The sequence below is a fragment of the Pteronotus mesoamericanus genome, unplaced genomic scaffold (assembly GCF_021234165.1).
Source record: "Pteronotus mesoamericanus isolate MK-2021 breed Mesoamerican mustached bat unplaced genomic scaffold, CSHL_Meso_final contig_20, whole genome shotgun sequence".
In the NCBI taxonomy this organism is placed as follows: domain Eukaryota; kingdom Metazoa; phylum Chordata; class Mammalia; order Chiroptera; family Mormoopidae; genus Pteronotus; species Pteronotus mesoamericanus.
The window spans coordinates 7107393-7131669 of record NW_026555085.1 but is presented as its reverse complement, the minus strand read 5'-3'; the positions used below and the strand labels follow the sequence as shown (position 1 = coordinate 7131669).

General features: G+C 45.5%; 1 protein-coding gene across 1 annotated transcript; it reads right to left on the bottom strand.

Annotated features, from left to right (window-relative positions):
- Positions 1-18305: 18305 nt before the first annotated feature.
- PIM1 (Pim-1 proto-oncogene, serine/threonine kinase) lies at positions 18306-23432 on the bottom strand. The gene is made up of 6 exons (XM_054569302.1): positions 23070-23432; positions 22856-22962; positions 22683-22733; positions 22226-22592; positions 20483-20659; positions 18306-19745 (listed from the first exon to the last, which is right to left on the bottom strand). The coding sequence occupies exons 1-6, from the start codon at positions 23149-23151 to the stop codon at positions 19588-19590; spliced, it is 942 nt and encodes a 313-aa protein (XP_054425277.1). The 5' UTR covers positions 23152-23432; the 3' UTR covers positions 18306-19587.
- Positions 23433-24277: the final 845 nt, after the last annotated feature.

Genomic DNA, 24277 nt, shown 5'->3' with positions numbered 1-24277 from the left:
CTGCTCTTCAGCCTCCCCTTCCTGATCCCTCTTCTCTCACTCATTTCTGGAGTTTTTGGTGAACACTGTAAAGGTGGTAAAATATCCACAGAGGACCTGGTTGCAGCTTTCTTGTCCCTTTCCCCTTCCTTAATCCTTTTCCCTTGCAACAGCTGCTGACACCAGAAACACCACCTCACAACCCAGCGCTCCCTCACCAAGCCTAAAACAAACCTTTGGAACAATACAGGAGCCCCTGGGAAGGACAATACTCTGAGAGCTGTTACCCGTGCCTGTGAATGAAGAGTTCCAGCCTTCCTCCCTTTCCTCACTGGGTTTGTACATCCTGAGCTAGGAAGTATGGAATACACAGGAAAGCATGGCACAGACCACATTCCAGGGGCTCCCAGACCACTGAGGGGCTGGATCACTCAGGGCCGTTTACACCCAGTATGATGGGTGCTGGGAGCCGCAGAACAAGTCCCAGTCCTTGGAGAATAGAAGTCAGGGAAGTCTTCCAGGAGGAGGGGACCTTTAGGCTGAGTCCTAGAAGAGAGTATCATTTAGCTCTGAGAAGGGAGGGGAGGAAATAGAAATGTGGGAGCTGGAGAAGGTGCAAATACTCCTGGGATAGTCACACTGTTAAGCTCTCATCTGTCGTTTCCACCTGGGGTGAAGGAAGGGGCTCTGTTCAGGGGAAGATGGTGTCAAAGGAAAGCAAGCGGGCGTGAACTTCCCCAGAGAGAAGAGGGTCTTCCCTTTTCCCACGGCCTTCTCAGTGGCCGCTGCTATTTTGAGCATCTTTCTTTCCCATCTCACTGCTCTCCCCAGGTACTCAAAATTTCTTCTAGCAGCATGTCCACAGAGGACAGACTTCATTCTGTGTTGACTTCTCCCACTGGTTTCAAGATGTGCAAATGTTTGTCTGTTTTACTTCTCTTTCCTCACGGCCTCAGATCTCCATTTTCCCTGCTGTCTTCCCCCCAAAACTCCCTTCAGCCATCAACGGCTACTACTCTCGGCCTTTGAAGCCCTCTTTTTTCTTGCTTTGGTCTTGTCTGACTATTGGTCTGTACATCGGGACTGATGCTTCGCTCTTTTTCCCCCAGTCAATTTGCCTACCCAACAAGTGGTTCCCGAAGGCCCCTGAGAGCCCGTCCCCGGGCCCCTGACTGTCCGGATAGCTCTCACGGAGGCCAGCCGCTTGTGAGAAAGCTCCTCGGCTTCCTTCCCCTTGCCTTTGTCCTTGCGCCAATCACCAGTGAAACAGAAACTTGTTTAAATGCTTAAACTGTTTTTCATAAATAAATTATGATTTTCTTCCCTGGGAAAGAGGCTTTACAAATGCCTTCTGACTGCATTAATTTTGTTTCCTAAACAAGGGCGTGTGCGCGCGCGCGCGTGTTTGTGCACATGACTGCGTGTGTTTGTATACCTGGGTTTGTGAATATGGATGTTTCTATTTGCATACATTGGTTTTGTGTGTGTATTTGTGTATGTATGTGTTTGCATTTTGTGTATATATAAAAGGCTGAGTTAAACAGCTATTTGGTGATTATCAGAAATAACTTACATATTAAAGGTTCAAAAAAGTCACATTTTTGTTTCAAAATCTCCTTCTGCCTCCTCCCAAAAATGTCTTTTTCCTTCAAAAATATATTCCATGAGGGGCAACACTAAAATACATTTTACTTAAAGGGGAATGTTGGTTTTATTCTCACCCTAAGAGCGTGACACTGACAAGATGTATTTTATGAATGAACTGGAGAGAGGAACTTGAAGCCCTCTTCCTTCTCAAACAGAGTGTAGGGGGACAAAGGATCCTTTTCAGAAGGTTTGGGAGCAGTAGTTGTAAGAAGCGCCCAGGCAACTAAAGATTCTATCAAATCTGCAAAGAGATACTTGGTAACTCTTTTTCTTCTTTTTTTAAATTAATTATTTATTAGGGAGAGTGAGAGGGAGGGAAACATTGATGTGGGAGAGAAACAACGATCAGTTGCCTCTTGTACACACCCCAGTTGGGAACCAAACCCACAACCTAGGCATATACCTGGACCAGGGACCAAACACACGACCAAGGCACGTGCCCTAATGGGAATAGAACCAGCGACCTGTCTCTTTGTGGGAACGAGGCCCAATCAACTGAACCACACTGACTAGGGCTTGGCGGCTCCTTTTCAAGATTTCCCAGCTCCTTGCATCCTCCTCTGCTCTGACTGAACCTGCTGCCAGCTACCCTGACCTCAGCCTCCCCCCACCTGCCCCAACCTCCCATCCAAGGATTTATTGCATTATTTGGCACGATTAGATTATTTTATTTAGCATTTGATCACCTTTGTGCAATAACCACCCTCCTTCCCCCTCCTCTGACATCCTGGGACATACTTATGCTTCATAAACATGTGCATTCATGCCTTCTTTCTTTCATTTATTCATTTATCAAAATGCATGTCTTGCCAAGTATTTGCTGGGCATTGTTGTAAGAAGTGAGGCAAAACAAACAAATGAAAAACAAAGAAAAATAGGATGCAGTCTTAGTCTTGAATTAAGAAGGGAGTAATTACAATATCGTATAATAAATTAAGTAACAGAGGTAAGTTCAAAGTGCTGTACTATCTCTATTTCTCAGTGATTCATTTAACAAATGTTTATTGAGCGCATGCTATACATCAGGCCCTGTTCTAGATATTAGAGCTACAGGGGTAAATAAAACAGATAAAGTTTCTGCCCTCATGAAACTTATATTCTAAACAAGGAAGACAAGTTATAAATAAGGGAATATCCAAGAATATATCATAATTTCAGCTGCTGATAGGTGCAAAGAAGAAAAGGAAACAAGGTGATACAATATAGTTTTATTCCAGATAGTGAGACAGCCATTTCTAATAATTCCAGCCTCTTGTGATTGGTTGTTTCAGAAGCAGGCCCAAGACCCAGTAGAGGGGGCATCTAGGAGGCCTTTGGATAAGAAATGCCTCTCTGGGGAGGTGAAACTCTGCCAGGACTGTGAAGCTCTGTGGGAAGGGCATTCTGAGCAGAGGGAACAGCAAATGCAAAGTTCCAAGCAGTGGGAACAAGTTTGCTGTGATCAAAGAATAGTCAGAAGGCCAGTGACTAGAGCAGAGTGAGGAGGGGCATGGGGAATGTGGTGGGTTGACAGATCCAGCATCCTTCGCAGCCCCTCCAATGCATCTTCCTGAACCAAATGTTCCTGACTCCCTTGCAGCTGTGGTCCTAGAGGCTGGATGAGGGGGTGAATTGAGGACAGTAGGAGTGAGGCAGAGGCCATCCTCCTGCCAGAAAGAAAATAGCCACTAATAACTAGCGCCGATTGAGTGTTTGCTAGGTACTGCTTCAAATGAGTGAACTAATTTAATTCCCTATGAAATAAATTGTATTATTTCCCCCACTTTATAGATGAGAAAGCTGTGGCTGGGGAAGTTTAAGTCACTTTTCTAGAGTCACATACAAAGTGGCACCGCTGGGATTTGAACCCAGGCAACCCAGCTCCAGGGCCCTTCAATTAGTTAATCACAGTCAGGCAGTGTATGAGGCTCAAGGAAAGCATTAGGAGAGCAAAGCAGAGGTAGAAGTGACTCTGCCTAAGGTAATCGGGGCAGGCTTCCCCTCCTCCAAAAGAAATGGCCCATCTGGTCAACTCAACAAACGTGCATTGGACCTGGACTTTGTGCTGAGCCTTGAGAAAGGTCCTGGTGATAGAGAGGTAGATGAGACCTGTTTTTCTGCCCTTGAGGGGCTCACAGAGTAGGAGGGAAAGATGACAGCTAAGAACATAAACTGGGATATGGGACATTAAGGGGTTCAGCACCAAGGAGAGGATCAACATTGTAGGTGACTTAGGAGTAAGAACAGGCTTATTAGAGGGGACGCACAAGTTGGGCTTTGAAAAATGAAGATGGTTTGCCAGGCCAATAGTTTGGGTGGAGATAGGGGAGGTAAAGGGGGACAGAAGGCATCCCAGATGGAGGGAACACCATGGTGAGTCTGGGACGTGGGAGCTCAATGGATTCTGCAGTGCTGGGGGCGGCAGCCAGCAAGGAGGCTGCAGAGCGAGCAGTGGCCCTGTCTTGAAGATACCACTGTGCTGTGCCAAGGACAACTCTGCACTTTGCCATGGGAAAATATTTTTCAGCATGAGGATTGCAACCCATTCAAGTGTGGTGAAGTCATCTTAGTAGGTCAAGACCAGTTGTTTAAAAATGAAAAAGAAATGGAATGAAATAGACTAAGAGAAAATAGAGAAACCCAGTACTTTTGTATTAAGAGTAAGTACAATTTTGTGCAAATGTTGTTTCAGTTTTATATATTGTGGCAGTGTTCCATCAACCCATTCTCCTCTGTTCATTTTTTTTTTTAATGTTATTTATTGCCCTGGCTGGTGAGGTTCTGTGGACTGAGCACCAGCCTGTGGACTGAAAGAGTTGCTGGTTCGATTCCCAGTCAGAGCACATGCCCGGGTTTTGGGCCAGGTCCCCAGCTGGGGGCATGCAAGAGGCAACCGATGGATGTTTCTCTATCACATCAATTTTTTTCTCCCTGTTTCTCCCTCTCATCTCTCTAAAAAGAATAAATAACATTTTTAAATGAAATAAAATAAAGTTTTATTTATTAATTTTAGAGAGAAGGAGGAAGGAAGAAGGGGGGAGAGAGAGAGAGAGAGAGAGAAACATCGATTTGTTTTTCCATTTAATTATGTATTCATTGGTTGCTTCTTGTATGTGTCCTGACTGGAGATTGAACCTGCAACCTTGGTGTATCAGGAGAACACTCTAACCAACTGATCTGCCCAGCCAGGGCATCTCCTCTCTTCATTTAATAACAGATCCCCAAGTGTTGGTACATGGCTTCCCAGCTAGAGACTATATATTCTAGCCTCTTTTGCAGTCAGGTGTGGCTACGTGACTGACTTCTGGACAATTGAGTAGAAGCAGAAGTTGTTGAGCCACTTCTGGGTTCTGCTCCTAAAAGGAATGGCCTGCTCTCCTTTGTGCCTTTCCCTTTTCCCATTGGCTGGGATATAGACATGACAGTAGGAACTGGAGCTGTCACCTTGGGCTCAGACTTGGAAGCTGTGTATTGATGGTGTTAGAGCCTTGAAAAGCACACTCCCAGACTACAAAAGAGAAGACAAGTTATATGGAAGAAAGGTTAACTTCTATTTTACTTAAGACATGCTTACACCCTGGCTGGATGGCTCAGTTGGTTGGAGCATCATCCTTTACACAAAAAGGTTGCAGGTTCAACACCTGGTCAAGACACATACCAGTCAGGGTGTGTACAGGAGGTGACCAATAAATGTTTTTCTCTCACACCAATGTTTCTCTCTCTTTCTCTCCCTTTCTCTCTCTAAAATCAATAAAAATATCTTTGGGTGAGGATTTTTTTTTAAAAAGACACACATTTCTGTTTCATTATCTCAGACCATTCTCTAATACACACACACACATTTTCATGTACATATACGAGGTCTGTCCAGAAAGTATCCAACCATGTAACGTGAAAAAAAGAAACTTCTATTGAAGAAGATACAAGATACAAGGAACATTGTACTAAGGACAATGATACTTCAGTCCCCTACAAAGAAGGTACCTTAGGACCTCACACAGTTCTCCCAATTGCCATCAGCTGCCCCATTGTATTTTCCTGAATCTTGTCGGTGGTCTGAAGCCCCTTCTCTTTCAAAGGTGATTTTAGTTTTGGGAAAGGCCAGAAGTAGCAGGGAGCCAAATTTGGGCTGTAGGGGAGCTGAGTCACTTGGGTGATTTGATCTTTTGCCAAAAAACTCTGCATAAGATGTGATGCATGAGCAGGCATATTGTCATGATGAAGCTGCCAATCACCAGTACCCATAGCTGCAGCCTTCTGAATCATCCAAATAGTTTCTGTGGAGGAATGTTCAAGGTTAAGGCAAAAATTTGATGCAGATTCATTGCTTGAGTCACTCAGTCATCTTGAATGCAACAGCCACACAGTTCATATGCTCACTCAACAGCATCTACTGTCCCCACTGACTGGTAGAGTGAAATCAGTGAAATTGTCATTGTTCACACAAGCACACTCTGCTCCATTCTCCTTGGCTGCCAGGTTACACTAATGTCACACAAACTGTTCTTATTATATTAACAATGGTTGGACTTTTTCCAGACAGACCTTGTAAATGTTATACTCACAAACATACCAGCTCATGCTGTAAATTATATTTTTTACTGTGGATTGTACTTAGAAAAAAATAGAGAAACTGCCTGCCCTTAAAAGATACTTATAGCAAGTGAGTGATATGATTAGATTTGTACTCCTAAACTGAAAGGAATCTTAAGGATCACTTAGCCCAGTTAGTCCTTCTTCTTATGGATGGGAAACTTAGGCCCATAGGGGTTAGGTAACTGATTCAAGGTCCTGGGGCTCAGTGGCAAGAGCTGGTCCTTGAACCTTGATCTCTGAACCCAAGGCCAGGCCCCTTCAGTGTCACCAGTTGACAAAGACTCAATTATCTGTTCTTTCTTTCAATCCCCGGACACTTTTCCGCACCACATTGTTCCCCTAATTTTCTAATGAGTTCAATTCAATTTAGCAAATATTTTTTGTAAACCTACTACATGCTAGGCTGTAAAAAACATAGAAAATCCTTCATAAAAAGCTCCTTAACTGGTATCATGAATAGATACTGAAGTAAATATAGAACTATTTTCATGCAGAGATGAGTATATATACACATACTTCCTGGCTCTGACCCCTGAGAGGGTGTAGGAGCAGTGACAGTCCAGCAGCAACGAGCACAACCAGATCTCAGATTTGGTTTTTAAGTGCCATTCTTCATTAAAAGGGCCTAAGGTACTCTGGAGAAGTGGTTGATTCTGGGCTTGGGGAGGTAAAACACAGGATGAATCTGGGGCATCTTGCAGTGTCAGGAAGTAGGAAAGTGCCGAGAAAAGAATGGGAGCCCACCAAAAACCAACCTGGACCAGGAACCAACCTGAAGGCACTCCCAATGGCCAAAGCCGGTACAGCCTGAGCAACACAGTGAGCAACAGTCATATTGGATTTTATAACCCATAGAATAAAATAAATATCCAGGAAACCATAATGATGTAAATACTTGCATAAAAAAATCACTTCCTTAACTGAATGTCTAGATGACTGGAAACAAAGAGTTAAAAATTGAGTAGCAGCTGGGTAGGCTTGAATAATCACACTTTATGGTAACTGGAACAAAAACCCACTTGTAGTGGACAAGTCCTGGAACAGGAGGTTAAAGTCCTGGTTTTGGTCTTGTCACCCCAAACATCTATAGAACAGGGGTAAGATCATCTACCTTGCCTACTTCGTGATTCTCCAAAAAAAATAAAAGTATATGAAAGAAAGGTTTTTTAAAAAACAAAAACAAACGAATGAAAAAAACCCTCAAAAACAAAAAACCTCCATAATCAAGAGGACAATTATCGTTATTATTCACAGATTCTATATTTCTGAATTTACCTTCTCACTAAAATTTATTTGTGATCCCACAATCAATACTCACAGTGCTTTCCTGGTCATTGCAGACATGTGCAAAGCATCGAAAACTTGAGTCACCCAAAGCACGTGACTTGTCCATCATTGCCAAGTGGAATAAGGTGGAACAAAGCAATGCTTTCTCTGCCGCCTCCTTTTTTTTTTAAATTTTATTTATTGATTTTAGAGAATGAGAAGAAGGAAGGAGAAATGGAGGGTGGGGAGGGAGAGATAGAGAACCATAGATTTGCTGTTTCACTTACTGAAGCATTCATCAGTTGCTTCTTGTATACAGCCTTGGCGTATCAGAATGATGGTCTAACAAACTGAGCTACCCATCTAGGGCTTGTTTTCTCTGTCTTTCTGTCCCAGCTTTCTAAACAAGTGTCTTTTTTTGTCATGTTTTTCACATTTTTGTGCTTTTTGTCGGTGACTTTGCTGTTTAACACGGCCCTCAAATGTAGTGTTGAAATGCTGTCTAGTATTCTAAAAGCAGGAAGATTGTGGCATGCCTTACAGAGAAAATACAGGTGATAGGTAAGCTTCCCTTGGGTCTGAGTTACAAGGCTATTGGCCATGAGTTCAATGTGAGTGAGTCAATAATACAGCAGGTCCTTGAATAATGCTTTGTTCAACATCATTTCATTGTAATGCTGATGAGCAGCTGTAGGAACTTAACCCTTGTTTATATCAATTACCCTATGGTAAAATTGGCTTCTTCATATGTCATTTCACCAAAATCACAGAACATTCACTATCATCAACTTACTGTGAGGGCTTACTGTATATCCATTAAACAAGATGTCTTTAAAGAGAAACACACATAAAATGTTTGCGAACCAGAGGTTCACAGGAACCTGACCCCATCTTTCCCCCAAGAGCAGTGATTCAGTATTCACTAATTCAAGTGTTTGCAGCAACTTTATAGAACATGAATACTGTGAATGATGACTATTGACTGTATTTAGTAGCATTTTCTATGGGCCTGGCCCACCCTATACTTTCTTTGAAATAGTCTCAAATATTCCTTACAACGTCCTAGAAAAAAAGGTTTTGTCTTAGGCTTCTATCATTCATCTCAGTGGAGAAGAAGCTGGCTGGCTCGTCTGCCGTTTTTCTTGTGCTGACAGATGTCTGATTTGTGTTGGGTATTTTGTGGTCACATTATTTTCAAGTAGGTTGATCATTTTTCCTGATTACTATTCATCCTTGTAAGTTTTAGAGAGAAAATGCTGAGGTGACAGGCACTTGAACATTTTTTTTCACAAATGTCTTGCAACTTTATTATGAAAAATTTCAAACACACAGAAAAGTTTTAAAAAATAGTAAAATGAATACCCATCAACTCTTGAAGACTTGTCACATGGGAGAGTGACCAGATTCATGTAGAATCAGAGGGTAAAGCTAGGACCAAGGAAGGGAAGGTAGCAGAAGACAAACTTCAGCTTGAAACCAGGAAGAATTTTCTATCTTGCAAGTGGGGGTGGACTTGGCTAAGTCAGAATGCCAAGGGATATGTTGGAGCCGATCCCTGAGGCAGATAGGAGGGAGGTCTAGACAACAACTCAAGTTGTCTATGAGTTCACAGTCTACGGTTTTGTCTGAGTTCTAGAACTGCCACAGTATTGTTTTCATAGCAACTGTATGGTATTTCAGCCACCTCAGCATTAACTCAGCATTTGAGTGTGGATCTGAGAGCCCAACCTCCACTTGTAATGTGGTTTCTCTGGGAAGATGTGTTGAATTTCAAACAAATGATAAACATACTTTATAAACATGACCTACCCTATAGAGGCTGGAGAATTGTCTGTTTTTCTTTTGCTTGTTCTTAAACTCCTTGGAGCATCTCAGCTGCCCTCCTAGTGCTACTGTTCTGGGATTTGGAGACTGAGTCTGTGTTTGCCTTATTAAATAATGACTTTCTAAACTTCAGATTCCAACATGGATTTGACCAGGCAGGAAGGATGAAGACCTGAGATCCAGACCCCTCTGAGTCAGATGTTCCCAACCCAGCTCCATGATTTTGTTGGAAGGAAATACCTAGGGCAATAATGGATAATCCTGCCTCCTGAGAATCTGCCCTGACGCATTCTGCTGACATTTTCTTCTTAGGTTTCCAGTCCCTATTTGTCAGTACAAAGCAGACAACATATTTTTATGTATCCTCTCATCTGTTCTCCAGGTGTTCCATGTGCCTTATTCTCACCTTTTCATAAGACTGTAAACCTGGACTTCACATCTGCCCCTACAATATTCATCTTTTAGGGCTTACACAAAACCAAGGGCAGAAACAGTGCCAGGTATAAAGAAAGACCTTAAACTTGGAGAGAGATAAAATTAGAATTCTACTCTGCCTCTCACTAACCATGTGACCTTGGTAAATTATTGAATTTCTGAATCTGGTTTTCCCATTTTTATTTATTTTTATTTTTTAAAAAGATTTTAATTATTTTTTTAGACAGAGGGGAAGGGAGGGAGGAAGAGAGGGAGAGAAACAGCAACGTGGTTGCTTTCTTGCGCCCCCTACTGGGGACCTGGCCTGCAATCCAGGCATATGCCTTGCTTGGTAATCAACCAGCGACCCTTTGGTTCACAGGCCGAGGCTCAGCCCACTGAGTCACTGCAGCCAGGGCTGGTTTTCTCATTTTAAAAGGGGAAATGATTGTACACTTGTAAAATACCTGTCACATGGTAGGCACTCAATAAATGGTCGGTCTCAAAAATGATCCCATGTTGTATGACACCATTTAAATGAAATTCTAGAATGAACAAAACTAATCTGTAATGACAGAAAGTGGATCAGTGGTTGTCTGGTGCTGGAGGGGTTGGCTTGGGGAGATTGCACAGGACCTCAGAAACCTTTGGTGGTGATAGAAATGCTCTATAGCTTAACAGTGATACATAGGTGTGTACAATTGTCAAAGCACATCAAATAGTGCACTTAAAATGCTACCCAGTGAATGATCCCTAAATAAAGTTAGTTTAAAAAAAAAGTTTAGCCCTAACTGGTGTGGCTCAATTGGTTGGGAGTTATCCTGCAAGGAGAAGGGTCGCTGGTTCGATTCCTGGTCAGGGCACACGTCTGAGTTGTGAGTTCAATCCCTGGCTGGGGTGCATACAAGAGGCAACCGATTAATGTTTCTCTCTCACATCAATGTTTCTCTCCCTCTCTTTCTCCCTCCCTTCTCCTCTCTCTAAAAATAAATAAATAAATAATTTAAATTTAAAAAAAGTTTATTCTCTTTCTTCATCAATGAAAACATATTCAACTAAGGAACTCATTTCAGCCCTGGTCGGGTAGCAGAGCTGGTTAGAGAATTGTCCAGATACACCAAGGTTGTGGGTTCAATCCCCAGTCAGGGCACATACTAGCAACCAATGAATGCATAAATAAGTGGGACAAGAAATTGATGTTTATTTCTCTCCCTCTGACTCTTTCTCTCCCTTCCTCTCTCTCTTAAATAAATTAACATGTCTTAAGTGAGAATTTTTTAAATAATAATAAATAAACAAACATATCCTTGGGTGAGGATTAAAAAATAGTAAATAAATAAATAAGGCCACCAACGAATAAATAAGTAGAACAACAAATCCATGTTTCCCTCTTCGTCTCTCCCTCCCTCTCTCTAAATTCAACATATAATAATAATAATAATAAAGGAACTCATTTCAGAGTCAAATATTCATTTTAAGTTCTTTTTCATTTAAGATTATTCATATCATCATATAATTTCTCCCATGGATTGATGCAAATAAATGATACTTAAATTGATATCAAATCTTATTTTTTAACTGATTTGTATTATAAAGTTGGAGAGGCGTGTTATGGAGGACATGGGGACCAAGACACAACGAAAGTATATTTAAACGTGCCACATGTTTTTCCAAAAATCACAAACTTAAAGAAGGAAAATATTTTTCTGGTGAAATTAGAAACTTGTCACAAAACAATGTGAGAGTGATGAGGGCTTGGAGTGGCCAAAGGGACTTCTCACTCTTGTTTGCTCACGTTTCCTTACCACCCTAACCGCCCTCTTGGCCCTCTCCTCACAGAACTCATTCTTCGCTCTCTGGGTCAAGGGCGCCTGCCAGCTGTCTTAAGAAATTTTTCTGGAATCTGCTCCCACAACACTTATATTTCATTGAGCATAACTTCGTCATATCTCCACAGCTAGCTGCAAGGGAATATGAGGAACTTAGTCTTTATTCGTAAGGAAAATCATATGACCAACTAAAAATCAGAAGTTCTGTTACCAAGGGAGAAAAGGAGAATGGATATTGGAAAGGCAACAATTAACCTCTGCCCAAAGCCCTATCTGGTAACAGAATATTTCATACAATGAAAATTGTAGAAAATTGTAGAAATTGTAGAAAATTGGAAATTACACAAATGAATAATGTACATCTGTATTATGGTCATATCAAGATGATTTTTTACCCATAGTTCTTGAAATGGAAACATTTCAATGGCATATTGTTAAATTGAGTGTTTTAAATTGGGGGAGCAGTTTACAAAAATATGGCTCTGTTCTATGAAATTATATAAAGAAAATATGTGCATAAAAATATGATCTATATGGATGTGCTAAGAGTATTTCTCTCTGGTGTGATAACATTGCATCACATAACTTTAATTTACTTTATACCAGTATTTTTACTAAAAAGCATGTGTCATTTTTTTACAAAAAAACAAACTGTTTGCACTTAAAATTATGTGGGCATGCATCTGTGTCTCTCAGGAACTTCATGAGCCCTGCAGGCGCACTAGTGACACTCAGTTACTGGGCTCCCGGGAGACCCTGGACAGGGGGACCCAGGAGGCTACCGATCCCCAAGCCTGGAGTCCAGGAAAGAGTCTGTGCTGGAGTTGTGGAAATCATAATGGAGAAGATGGTCAGGAGAGCTGGGTAGAGAGAGGAAACCTGCAGTCTGTGATCAGCGTCTTCCCTTTGTCTCTGCAGAGTCACGCCCTGCCCTTCCCCATCTTGCTCTGGGTCCTGAGAGGCTGACCTGGGGGACTGTCTCACACCAGTTGGGAGGAGATCAGAGGGTGAGAAAAAAGGCCAGGGAATTTATTCCTCTGGCCTGCTCCCTGGGGTTACCACAGGCTGGCTGCTCCTCTGGGAAGAAGGTCAGAGGTCTCATCAAGCAGGCTTCTCCACACCTGAGGTTCCGTCTGCCGCCCCCTCCTCCACCCCTCTGGCTGTTAGCCCCAAGATACAGCACTGCCCCTGGTGGTTTCCCAGCACCTGCCCCACACCTTCGTAAAGAGCTCTTTTTCACACTCTCCTCACTTTACCCAATCTGAGAGTGCTGTTGCCTGCTAGAGGGCTTGGGACTAAGACGCAGAGAAGTTGAAGGCAAACCAAGGGTCATGAAACTAGGGGAGGAGTTTCAGGGAGGGCTGGCCCAACAGTTTCATGAGGCTTGCAAAGTCAAATTAAGGGTAAGAGCTCAAAGGTCATTTGGGGTGGGCCACCTGGAGGAAGGAACTGTGAAAAGGAATGAAGGGAATTGGGTGGGCGGTTATGGGAGGAGGAATCTGGGTTGGAGATCAGGAAGAAGATAAGACGTGGGAGCTGAGAGAAGGCAGTGAGGCAGAGATGAGAATCAGGGCAGAGGTAGGAAAAGGAGACAGCCAAGTCGTGAAGTGAAGAAATAGGACTCTAGTCCAGGTGGGGTTAACAGGTAGTAACTCCAAGAATGAGTATGTGTGTACAGTAGCATATACACATCCATACATGTATGCAACACCCACACCCACTATACTACTATGTGCACGCTGATACACGCATGAACATATATGTATATACTGCCCTGCTTCACCACACTCACCAAAGATACAATATGTGCACACATACACACACCATCACGCCATATCATCATCTCCACCACATCAGACACAACCACACATACACTAACATCTCCACACCACAGCCCATACACAACAGTCACTGCCAAAGCTATGGGTCTCACTGGGAGCTCGTGCAATTGCATTTTGCTTTGCTGTGACACTTGTTTGTTTGCTGGCATCTCATTGAACCCTGAAGGGGGCAGATGAGAAAAGCGTGCTTCTGTCTACTCGCATATGGAAAAGGAGTTCTCAGCGTTTTTGGCATGGTGCTCCAAGGACAAATCTGGGACAGCTACATACATGGTCACTACCTCTCACACTGTGGTACTGGGCAAGGGCTTCACCTTGCTGGGCATGCTGACCTCCTAAGCAACTTAACCCAGGGGGTCCCTAAAGACTGGCCTCCATCGGCCACAACCCAAATGCCTGTCCATATCATGGAATGTTCCAGAGTGAAAATGGACCCAGCACTACAACACGCATGATTCTTTATAACATAATGTTGAATGAAAAGAGCAAGCTCCAGCCCTGGCTGGTGTGGCTCAGTGGATTGAGTGCTGGCCTGTGAACTGAAAGGTCGCCAGTTCGATTCCCAGTCAGGGCACATGCTTGGGTCACTGACTAGGTCTCCAGTTGTGGGTGCATGAGAGGCAACCGATCAATGTTTCTCTCCCTCTCTTTCTCCCTCCCTTCCCCATTCTCTAAAAAATAAATACAATCTTAAAAAAAAAAAAAAAAGCACAAGCTCCAGATCACTACATGCATGCATCAGGCTATTTAAAGTTCAAGAACTAAAACTAAACACTACATATTTTAGAAACACATGCTTATAAGATTAAAGCTTTTTAAAGAAATATAAGAGAACGTTAAACAAAATTTAAGACAGCAGGTTATATCAAGTAGTAGCAAGAAATGGACTAAGAGAGGATCATAACAATAGACGGATGTCATTATCAATGCCTGCTTCATGAGTTAGTGGTAAACTCACCATCCAACATAATATCAGCAGGCCATGCTTGGACCAGGGATGAGAACGTATTAGGAAACAAGGGTTATGATTAATCCAATTCTGTACATCGGATGTCCTGTTAGAATAAATAAAAATAAAGCCTGCCCTCTCAGCTTGACCCTAGTTCTGCTTATTTTTGTACTTCCTCCCACAGCAATGCTGAGGGGTCACTGTAACCTTCCTCTTGGCAATCGGGGTTACTAGTACAAGGCTGGGCAGGAAATGAACTGGGGGATGAGGCCATATCTACTATAACACTAGTCTCGATAGGTCCTTTGTGGTAAGGGTTTCCAAGAACCAGCAGAGCGGTTGAGGGAGCTGAGCAACATTTACAAGAAATGTGCCCTTGCTCCACCCCAATCACCCCTCCCCCTTGTCTCTTGTCTCCTCCCTTTACCGTCAGCCTCCACCTCTTCCTCCTCACCAAGGCCCAAGTGAAGGGTAGCTCAAAGAGCCAATAATGAATACTTCCACAGAATAGAACTGCTAACTCTGCTTTCTGGAGTCTAGGCAAAAACTACCTTGCCCTCCAGATCCTGAGCCCTGAAGGAAACTTGAGGTGAATACTCCACACAAATATATTTATCGAGAGGCAGTTTAGCAGAGTGATAATGAGCATGGAATGGCTGGGTCCAAATTCTTACTCAGCCATTTCTTAGGTGTGTGATCTTTGACATGGGAATTAACTGCTCTTCACCTCGGTCTTCCCCATCTATAAAATGGAGATAAATCATGGCATCTACCTCATGGACCTTTGTCATGAGATTAAGTTAATACATGCAAAGCTGGGCACATAGTAGGTACTAAATGAGTGTTAGCTATTGTTGCTAAGTGTTAAGAAAGATGCAAATGCCCTGCCTGGTATGGCTCAATCAGTTGGGCATCATCAGGCAAGCCTAAAGGTCACCGGTTTGATTCCTGGTCGTGGCTCATGCCCAGGTTGCAGGTCAGGTCCTTAGTTATGATCAATGTTTCTCTCTCACATTCATGTTTCTCCCCCTCTCCCTCTCTTTCTCCCTTCCTTCCCCTCTGTAAAAATGAATAAATAAATTAAAAAAAAAAAAAAAAAACAACGATGCAGATGAATCAGAGAGACCATGGTCTAGTGCAGGAGTTAGCAATTTTTTTCTGTAAAGGGCTGCATGGTAAATATTTTTGGTTTTGCCAGCCATAACGTCACAACTACTCAACTCTGCCATTGCAACGCTAAAGCAGCCATGGACGATTCATAACTGGATGAGCTTTATTTATGAACACTGACAGTTGAAATTTATATAATCTTCATGTGTTACAAAGTAATATTTATTTGAAATTTTCCTACTATTTCAAGATGGAAAACCCAGTCTTTGTTTGCAGGCCCTACAAAACCAGGTGGAGTGCACCACTGGGTCATCAGGCTGTTCTGTGCTGATCGCTGATCTAATGGGGAGAAAACATTAGCCCCTCTGGATTTCTCTGCTCGATGCACGTTCAGTTTACAGGTGAAAAAACTGAGACTCATTCTTCAAAGTCCAGTCGAATGTTACCTTTTCTTTGAAACTTTCCCAGATCATCTGAGCCAAGTAGGCACTGTCTCCTATGTGATAACTAATTTGTTCATTGCTTTTTAAATTTTATCATGAAATATTTAAGGTAAATGAAAAGCTGTAAAGAATAATGTAGGGTGGGGGTGGTAGAAGAAGGTTAAGGGGGGATAAATGGTGATGGAAGGAGATTTGACTTTGGGTGGTGAACACACAATACAATATACAGATGATGTATTATAGAATTGTACACCTGAAACCTATATAACTTTATTAACAAATGTCACCCCAATACATTCAATAAATCTTTTTTTTGAAACGCAAACACCTTAGTCTTTACCGTCTGGCTTATGAAATGAAGCATTGCCCAAACAGTTACCCCTCCCAAAATCACAACCTCTCATCCTCCTCCCCACAAGTAATCACCACTATCCTGACTCTGGGACTTTATTGCCCTGTGCGCCTTAATACTTTTACTGCATATATATCTGCATCCATAAGCAGGCAATAGCATTCGTTTGCATGAAAGTATATTCATTTTTTAAAAAGATTTCATTTATTTATTTTTAGAGAGAGGGGAAGAAAGGGAGGAAGAGAGAGAGAGAAACATTAATGTGCGAGAGATACATCAATCGATTGCCTCTCACACGCCCCCAACTGGGGACCTCGCCCACAACCCAGGCATGTGCCCTGACTGGGAATCGAACTGGCGACCTTTCAGTTCACAGACTAGCACTGAGCCACACCAGCCAGGGCAGTATTCATTTTTAAACTCAATCTTCCCATTATTTAACTCAGATCTTCCTAATAATACATTCTGGGAATATCTCTATTTAGGGATTAGTCTCAGAGAGTGTGACAGCTTGCCCAAGTCATCCAGGTAAGAGATGATGGTAGGAATCAAATGCCAAGCCCAATTCCCAAGGTGACTGCTCCCTCTGTATCCTCATGGCCACAGTCATATTAGTTATCTGAATCCCTTTCCGCACTAGATTTTAAACTACCCATGAGAAGAGATTAAATATCATCTTTCATCCTCCCCATACAACCCCTAGTATTTTGCACCTGATATGAGCACAGTATGTATTTCTTCAGAGACACCATCTTCCATAGCCCCTAGTAGTCTCAGTAGTGGATGGGGAAACTGCCAGAAACTCACTTTAAGGGAAACAAGGTTAGAGCTTTGCTAGATTTCATTACAAATTTGGAGCAACTTTTAATTGTTCACATGTCAACTTTACTGGAAAGGATGAGGCACGCAAACCTCATGCTCCAAGAGGCTGGTAGTTTGTGTGTTGGGGTGAGGGTGGAAGGGAAAAGAGGAACTCAGAAAATCAGCCCCCAGAAACAAGAAATCCTTCCTTCCTCTCCCTCAGCCACATGAGCAGAGCTAGCTAGGGTTTGGGATCTAGGCCAAGCTCATGGGTAGACAATGAGTGGTGGGCATTGCAGCTTGGACCCTCAAGCAACTTGACATCATCCTGGCCAATGTCCAAAGGGTGTGTGTACACACTAAGGGGAGAGAACAAGATGACCCACAGGGAAGAATGTTAGATCTGCAATGCTCGTAAACAAGAAACCAACCTTTACTAAAACTTAATATGCAAATTGTATGTGCTTTCAGCATCTCAGGCTATATTCAGGCCATGAGTTTTACCATACAATTTAAACTAAACTCAAGAAATGAAAAAGGGGCCTAAACAGATTCCTGCAAAGAAACTACATAGTAAGAATACTAATCATCCCAACTAGGGGTAAGAAAATGGTAGCTAACATTTCACTTACTGCCTTTATTAACCTGTTGTCAAGCACATTGGAGGGGAAAACCCTAAGTCAAAAAACACATTTCCATTCATCTGCTATTGCTCATGACAAAACCCCACACTAAATATGAAGGAAACTTGAATCAGTCAACAGAGTGAATATGAGTAGTTTCTTCAATAAATGTAATGTGTACCAAGGCTACATGCTCCAAGTTCTACTAGTGGGACAGTTAAAAAAGCAACTGTTTAATAGACTATTTGATCGCTCAGCTGTTCAATAGAACTTTCTGCAATGATGTATTTCCAGGGCCACTAGTCACAAGTAGCTATGTCATGAAATGTGAACTGGGAAATAGCCACACATGCTGTTATTAGTGAAGCTCTAGAACTTCCATTAGGAACAGATTGGGATTTCACTGGGCCCCTCAAGCCAATCTTGTCCACATAAGGCCTCCCTAACCTTTGTCTGTACATTCACTTCAGGAAAGTGATTACCCCAGAAGCCCCACTGAAAGAAACTGCTTCAGGCTGCAAGTTCCATTTTGCCTCCCAGGATAGGATTTTGGCACTTACCAAGTGGGCAATAAATGCACATTAGCATGTCTCTGCATGGACAACACTTAGAAGCCACAAGTTAAGATAAAAGGTTTTATTCAAAAAACGCCAAGTATAAAAAAAAAAAAAATAAGATCTCTTTATTCCCCTGTACAGTATTTCACTCAGATAAAACCAGCAGGCTACATGCTGCTCAAAACACAGCCCCAGAGAGGATCCGGAAGGCACACCACCCAGAACTGGTTTTCATACATCTATCCTATATACACTAGTCAGCAATGCCCCTCCCCCATCACCCAAGGAACCCATCCCACTGGGACAAGCAGGCGGGAGGGACCCCACAGCAGTAGGGAGCTGCAGCAGCTATCCCGCCTGAGTCCCATCACCCTAAGAACAGAGCAAATGTTGTAGCACCCCCCCACCAAAGGTCCCCAAGTCAGAGGAAGAAAAGGATGAAAGAAAACTATGGCGGCAGCCGTGGAAGCTTGGAGCTGGAAGGGAACCAAATAAATAAATAAATAAATACATAACGTTGACCTCCAGGTTAGAATGCGCATCTTTCCAGGAAAAAAAACAAAAAAACAAAAAAACAAAAAAAAACCAAGTAAAAATAACTTAAAGGCAAAATTTAAAAAAATTAGATCAACTACAATCCTTTTGTACACTACCATGCCCACTGTACACACATTTACAGTTTTTCTGTTGATTTGCATTGTTTGTGCATTTTGTGTGTGAGGTCTTGGCTTTGAAACAGTTAAGTAAAAACCAAAAAGGAAGACCAGAAAAAGGGCAGGTGGCTCAGCGTTTGGCCCTGTAGCCTCTTCCATGGCACCTTTCATATGAAGGATGGGGAAGGGGGGAGGGGGGAGAGAAAAATAGGGAACCAAACCCAGGCAGATTTTTGGAGAAGCAGCAGGTAAAAGAGGCAAGTTCAAGTATTTCTCCCAGCACAGCCGGAGTCCCCACAGAAGGCACTCAGAAGAGTCGGAAGAGGTGACAGGGACTTAAAATGGTGCTAGTCCTATCCCACCCCAACCCATTTCCCCCCAACCCGACCCATTGCGGCATTCAGCAGAACTCGTGATGAAGGGAACAGTTCCATGGCAGGGTTCTGACCCACTCCCACCCACCCCCCGGGGATTCTGCAGAGCCCAGCAATGCTGGCTGGACCTCTAGGAGGAGAGCATCTACGAGGAATTGAGGCCTAGGACGCCGGGAGAGGAATTTCTTCCCCCCTGCTGGAGGTATCCTCCAGGGGCCTGGGGTCTGGAATGAGTTGTAAATGTTGTTCCTGTATCAAGCACTGTCCTGCTTGGTGAGCAATGTCACTGGTACAGAAGTTTCCCCTCCCTGGAGGGTCTGGCAGGAGGGGAGGACCTGCTGGAAAAGCTGCTATTTGCTGGGCCCCGGCGAGAGGCTGTGGAGATGGATCTCAGCGGTTTCCTGGGGCAGGAGGACATCTTGCATCCATGGGTGATTCTGGATTTCTTCAAAGGAAGGCCGATCTGATGGTCTCAGGGACAAGCACCATCTAATGAGATGTTGACACTCTGCAGAACACAAGAAAGGTTATGAATGACTCAACTTGTTTTTGTAATACAAAGACCTTCCCAATTTGCCTCCCAGGGGCCCACAAGTCTGGGGTCCAGAGACCATATACTTTCTAACTCATTCTTTGATGGGAATGTATTAACATCTGGATCCTCCAGTCTGCTTTCAGCGAGAAAAACAGCTGCCCTCTTACACCTGTGGTTTTCAAACTTCAATAGCTGGGCCTTTCTCATGACACCCACTCACCAGAAATAGGAAGGATGATGACAAAGGATTTTGATGTGGCATCAGCGAGCATGAAGTGATTCAATTCACCTACCAACTTACAAATATGAACACCACCCACAGTGAGGTCACTGGAACTGCAGTATTTACAGCCTAAAGAAAGCAAGCTCGAAAAAGCCCTCGACTTTTTACTCCCTGGCAAAACAGCCAGGCATTGAGGGAATCAGGATGATTCTGTTGGTACTTTAAAAAAGCCTATCAGCGAAACTAGATGGTCTTTTCTTAATATTCTCACACCTGCTCTTCCTGACCTCTCAAGGAATTCTCAACTGCAAACCATTCTGCTTCCTGGGAGTCAGCTCTCAAGGGTGAATCACTGCCCTAGGATTCTGTTAAGCCGCAAGCTGGCTGGCATCTCCTGGAGAGTGAAGCTCTCCAGAATTCAAAGGTGGCCCACTGACTAACAGCCTTGTGATTCTTGCTTCTCAATAAATGTCTTCCCAGAAGTTACCTGAAGAAACCCTCTGCCTGAAGAAAACTTGGCCCCTGATGATCTCCTCGTCATGCTCAAAAGGAATATCTCCGCAGACCATATCATACAGCAGGATCCCCAGAGACCAGACAGCTGCCGACCTGCCGTGGTAGCGATGGTAGCGGATCCACTCTGGAGGACTATATACCCGGGTCCCTGTAAGCCAGCGGGGCGGGCGGGGGGGGGGGGGGTGGAGAGGAAGAAAAAACATGCTTTTAGCAAAAATAAAGCACAAAGCAACTGAATGGTATGCTGAGTAACAACAACAACAAAAAAGGCACTCCTCCCCTCTGCAGCTGGGTGAACTCCATTCCGCCCTCCCCCCACAAGCTAAAAGGGTGGATAAGCGGCTTATGGCATCTCTCCAACCCAAAGCATTACCCACCTCTCTACCAGCCTAAACCATAAAATGAAAAATTCTTGACAAACTGCTCCAAGAAACAAAAAAGGCCGGATACAGACCCAAAGCCTGAACCCTGTATGTGGCAGGACCACCCACCATGGGATGAAGGGATGAATGTATTATCAGATGAGCTATCCTAGACTAACCTTAAACTGCCTTAAAGGTTGCCCAGGAGCCAGGGTGAGATTCTCATCTCAGATGTGATACAGGTGAAGACACTAGTACAGTATCTTAAGTCAGGGTGCCCTCTGTGAGCCCTTCCTCCCCGCCCTCGGAGGGCTGGGGCAGAGACCCATACCCTTTCCTCCTCACACTAGAAAGGTAGCCCAAGCGGCAGAGCTGGTTTCAGACCACGTGATTCCTGTTTACAAACTTTGGGTTGTAAAAAAAAAGTAGGGGTCACCCCTCTGGTGCTCACCAGGGGGCAGCAAAGACTCGAAAGAAAAAACATGGGAGGATCCGGCCAGCCATTAACTGTTAAATACAAAAAAAAAAAAAAAAAAAAATTGCAGCCCAACCCAGCGTCCTCCAAGGGCAAATAAACACAAACCACAAGCCCCCGTCACAAGTTTTGAAAGGCTGTCGTTCTGTTAGGTTAAGCTGCTCAGATGACCCACCCTATTTTGCTTTGATCTTAGGCTCTCTCTCCACTCCATCTTTTCTGTCCAAGCCCCTCCCTAGATAGGTTTTCATCCTGTCTTCCGAGACAACCAACTAATTTTCAAACCAGCGAGAGATCTTATTTCACAACATTCAAACCCAAATCCTCACCCACAACACGGAAAAAAAATCAACAAAATGAATTATTTAGTGAAACTACTGTTTCTATTCCTTATCCGTCCCTAGATCAAAGGGGAGGAAAAACTGCAACCCTAAAAACTACCTTACAGAAAACTAAACTCTTATAAAAGCAAAACAAAAATTACAAAACTGGCATCAATTTTTCTCTCTCCCGCTCTCTCCTCCCTCTTCCCCCTCCCACCCTTTTACTGGCGGGGAAACTGGGTCAGACTTCAGAAATCTGGGCTACGGCCGGTTGCCCACAACCTCTTTTTCATCGGGAAAGCTTGGAACCCGCTGAATTCCACTTTAAAAAAAAATAAAATCGTGCCAGAAACATTACAGGTTCAGCTGGCTAGAAATCCCCGGGCTTTACTACGCTGGGAAGCTCTCTTCGCCCCACCCCTGAAATCATGGAGCCAGGCGGCCCGATGACCTTTACAAAGGGCCGAAGAGAGAAACTGGCCCGAGGCCTCCAGGCTAGGCCGAGTCACCTGGGCAGCTCCCTCCCGAGCAGCTCCCTCCCAAGCCTGGCTCACCATCAAAGTCCGTGTAAACGGTGTCCTTGAGCAGCGCCCCCGACCCGAAGTCGATGAGCTTAAGCTCGCCGCGATTGAGGTCGATGAGGATGTTCTCGTCCTTGATATCGCGGTGGAGCACTCCGCAGTTGTGGCAGTGCCGCACGGCCTCCAGCACCTGCCAGAAGAAGCTGCGGGCCAGCTCCTCCTGCAGGGCCCCTCTCTCTGTGATAAAGTCGAAAAGGTCTTGCACCGGCTCGGGCCTCTCCAGGATAAGGACGAAACTGTCGGGCCTCTCGAACCAGTCCAGGAGCCTAATGACGCCGGAGAAGCCCGAGCTCACCTTCTTCAGCAGGACCACTTCCATGGGCACTCGTGTTCCATTGGGCTGCGGGGATCAGGAGGCTGCGTTAGGGCGGGAGTCGGAGAGCGCCCCCACCCCACCCATCCTGGGGGTCGCTCCCTCCAGGGCACTCACCAACTCTCCCCAGTCGGAAATCCGATCCTTCTCCACGTGCTTGATGGCCACCTGGAAATTACCCCAGGAGAACCTACGTTAGTTCCCCTCGCTGGGGCCAAAACGCAGCGTGCACACCCCCGCCGCCCGCCCGGCGCCCGGCGCGCCCTCCCCACGGCGGGGCGCCCGCTCACCGGCAAGTTGTCGGCGACCCGGATGCCGGAGTAGACGGAGCCGAATCCGCCGCTGCCCAGCAGCGGGCCCACCTGGTACTGCGACTCCAGCGGCTCCTTCTCCTTGCCTAGAAAAGGGAGAGACACAAGGGACTTAGTACCGGTCCGCGAGCCCCGAGTTCCAAACCTGGGGTCCAGCCTCCCTCCATCATCCCCGAGTTAACAGGGCACTCACCGGGCGCCAGTTTGGTGGCGTGCAGGTCGTTGCAGGGCGCGGCGCGCAGGTGGGCAAGCGAGTTGATTTTGGACAAGAGCATCCCAACCTTCAGGGTGTCGGCGTAGGGTTATGCGTCTGGAAGCGCTGCAGTGGGAGCCGGGGCTGGGGCAGTGCCGGGGGCTGTGCCTACAGCTGGGGCTGAGGCTGCGGTTGGCGATGCGGCTGTGACTGCGGCAGGCGCGGAAGGCCGAGGGCGAGTCGGAGGACAACTGGGGGCGCTGCCGGGGTTGGCGACTGGTGGACCCACCGGCGGGGTCAGGCAGAGGCAAGGGCGACGGGGTGGGCGGCTCGTGGGACTCGTGCGGCAGGGCCGCGGTAGAGGGGGCTTGTAGCTAGTGCTGCTGCCGGTCCCACCACCGTCACCGTCGCTGACGCCAAGTCTTCTCGGGCCTTCTCCGCCACCGCGGCCGCTGCAGCAGACGCCGGGCTCGCCCAGCCGCCAGGAGTAAAGGGGGCGGAGCGCGCTTGCCGAGGGGGTGGGGGGCGCGCTGGCGGGCGGGGATAGGGCGGGGCCTCTCCGGGAGGCCTAGGCGGGGAGCCTGGTGGCCAAGCTGACAGAGGGAAGAGAGGGGGTAGGGAAGCGGCGGGCCAGGGAGACTCCCCTTGCTCCCCGCCCCGCGCGCTCCGTCGCCGCGCCCCGGCCCCGCCCCCGCCAGCGCCTCTCCAGCAAACCAGAAGCCGATGATCTGCATAGCGCGGCACGCCCCGCCTACGCCCCGCCCTGTTCTCCCGGTCAGAATGGTTTCTACGCCGCCACGACGTGGCGGGAAGGAAAAGGCGCCAAAATGGAGGGGGAGGGGCGCGGGGCCTGAGGGAGGCGGGAGCTGGGTGTTGACTGCCAGGGAGGAAGGATGGGGAGGGGCGTATCGATTCAAACCCAAACAATAACAAAGCCTTCAAAGGCCGCCCGAGGCCGGCTCTGCGGCTTTCTTTCTCTGAGGTTTTTGGGTCAAGGGCTCGAGCTGGAGCATAACAAGTTGCGCAGAGACGGCAGGCGTTGGTGTGTCGGGCGGAGAGGCCCGGCTGCCGACGCGTCGGGGTGTGAGGGACTCTGTGTGTGGGGAAGCCGACGAGGGTGGTCTTTCTGTGTGACTCAGCCCCAAGACCTCCAAGTCGGCCTGGGCGGGTTGACGAGCGCTGTGGGCTCGGGTTGGATCCTCGCGGGT

Coding starts and splice junctions, on each gene's coding strand:
- PIM1 (XM_054569302.1), bottom strand. CDS start 23,151: ATGCTCTTGTCCAAAATCAACTCGCTTGCCCACCTGCGCGCCGCGCCC. Junction 22,593..22,682: donor TTTCCGACTGGGGAGAGTTG/GTGAGTGCCCTG, acceptor TGATCCCCGCAG/CCCAATGGAACACGAGTGCC. Junction 19,746..20,482: donor CAGGCAGAGGGTTTCTTCAG/GTAACTTCTGGG, acceptor TGTGTTCTGCAG/AGTGTCAACATCTCATTAGA.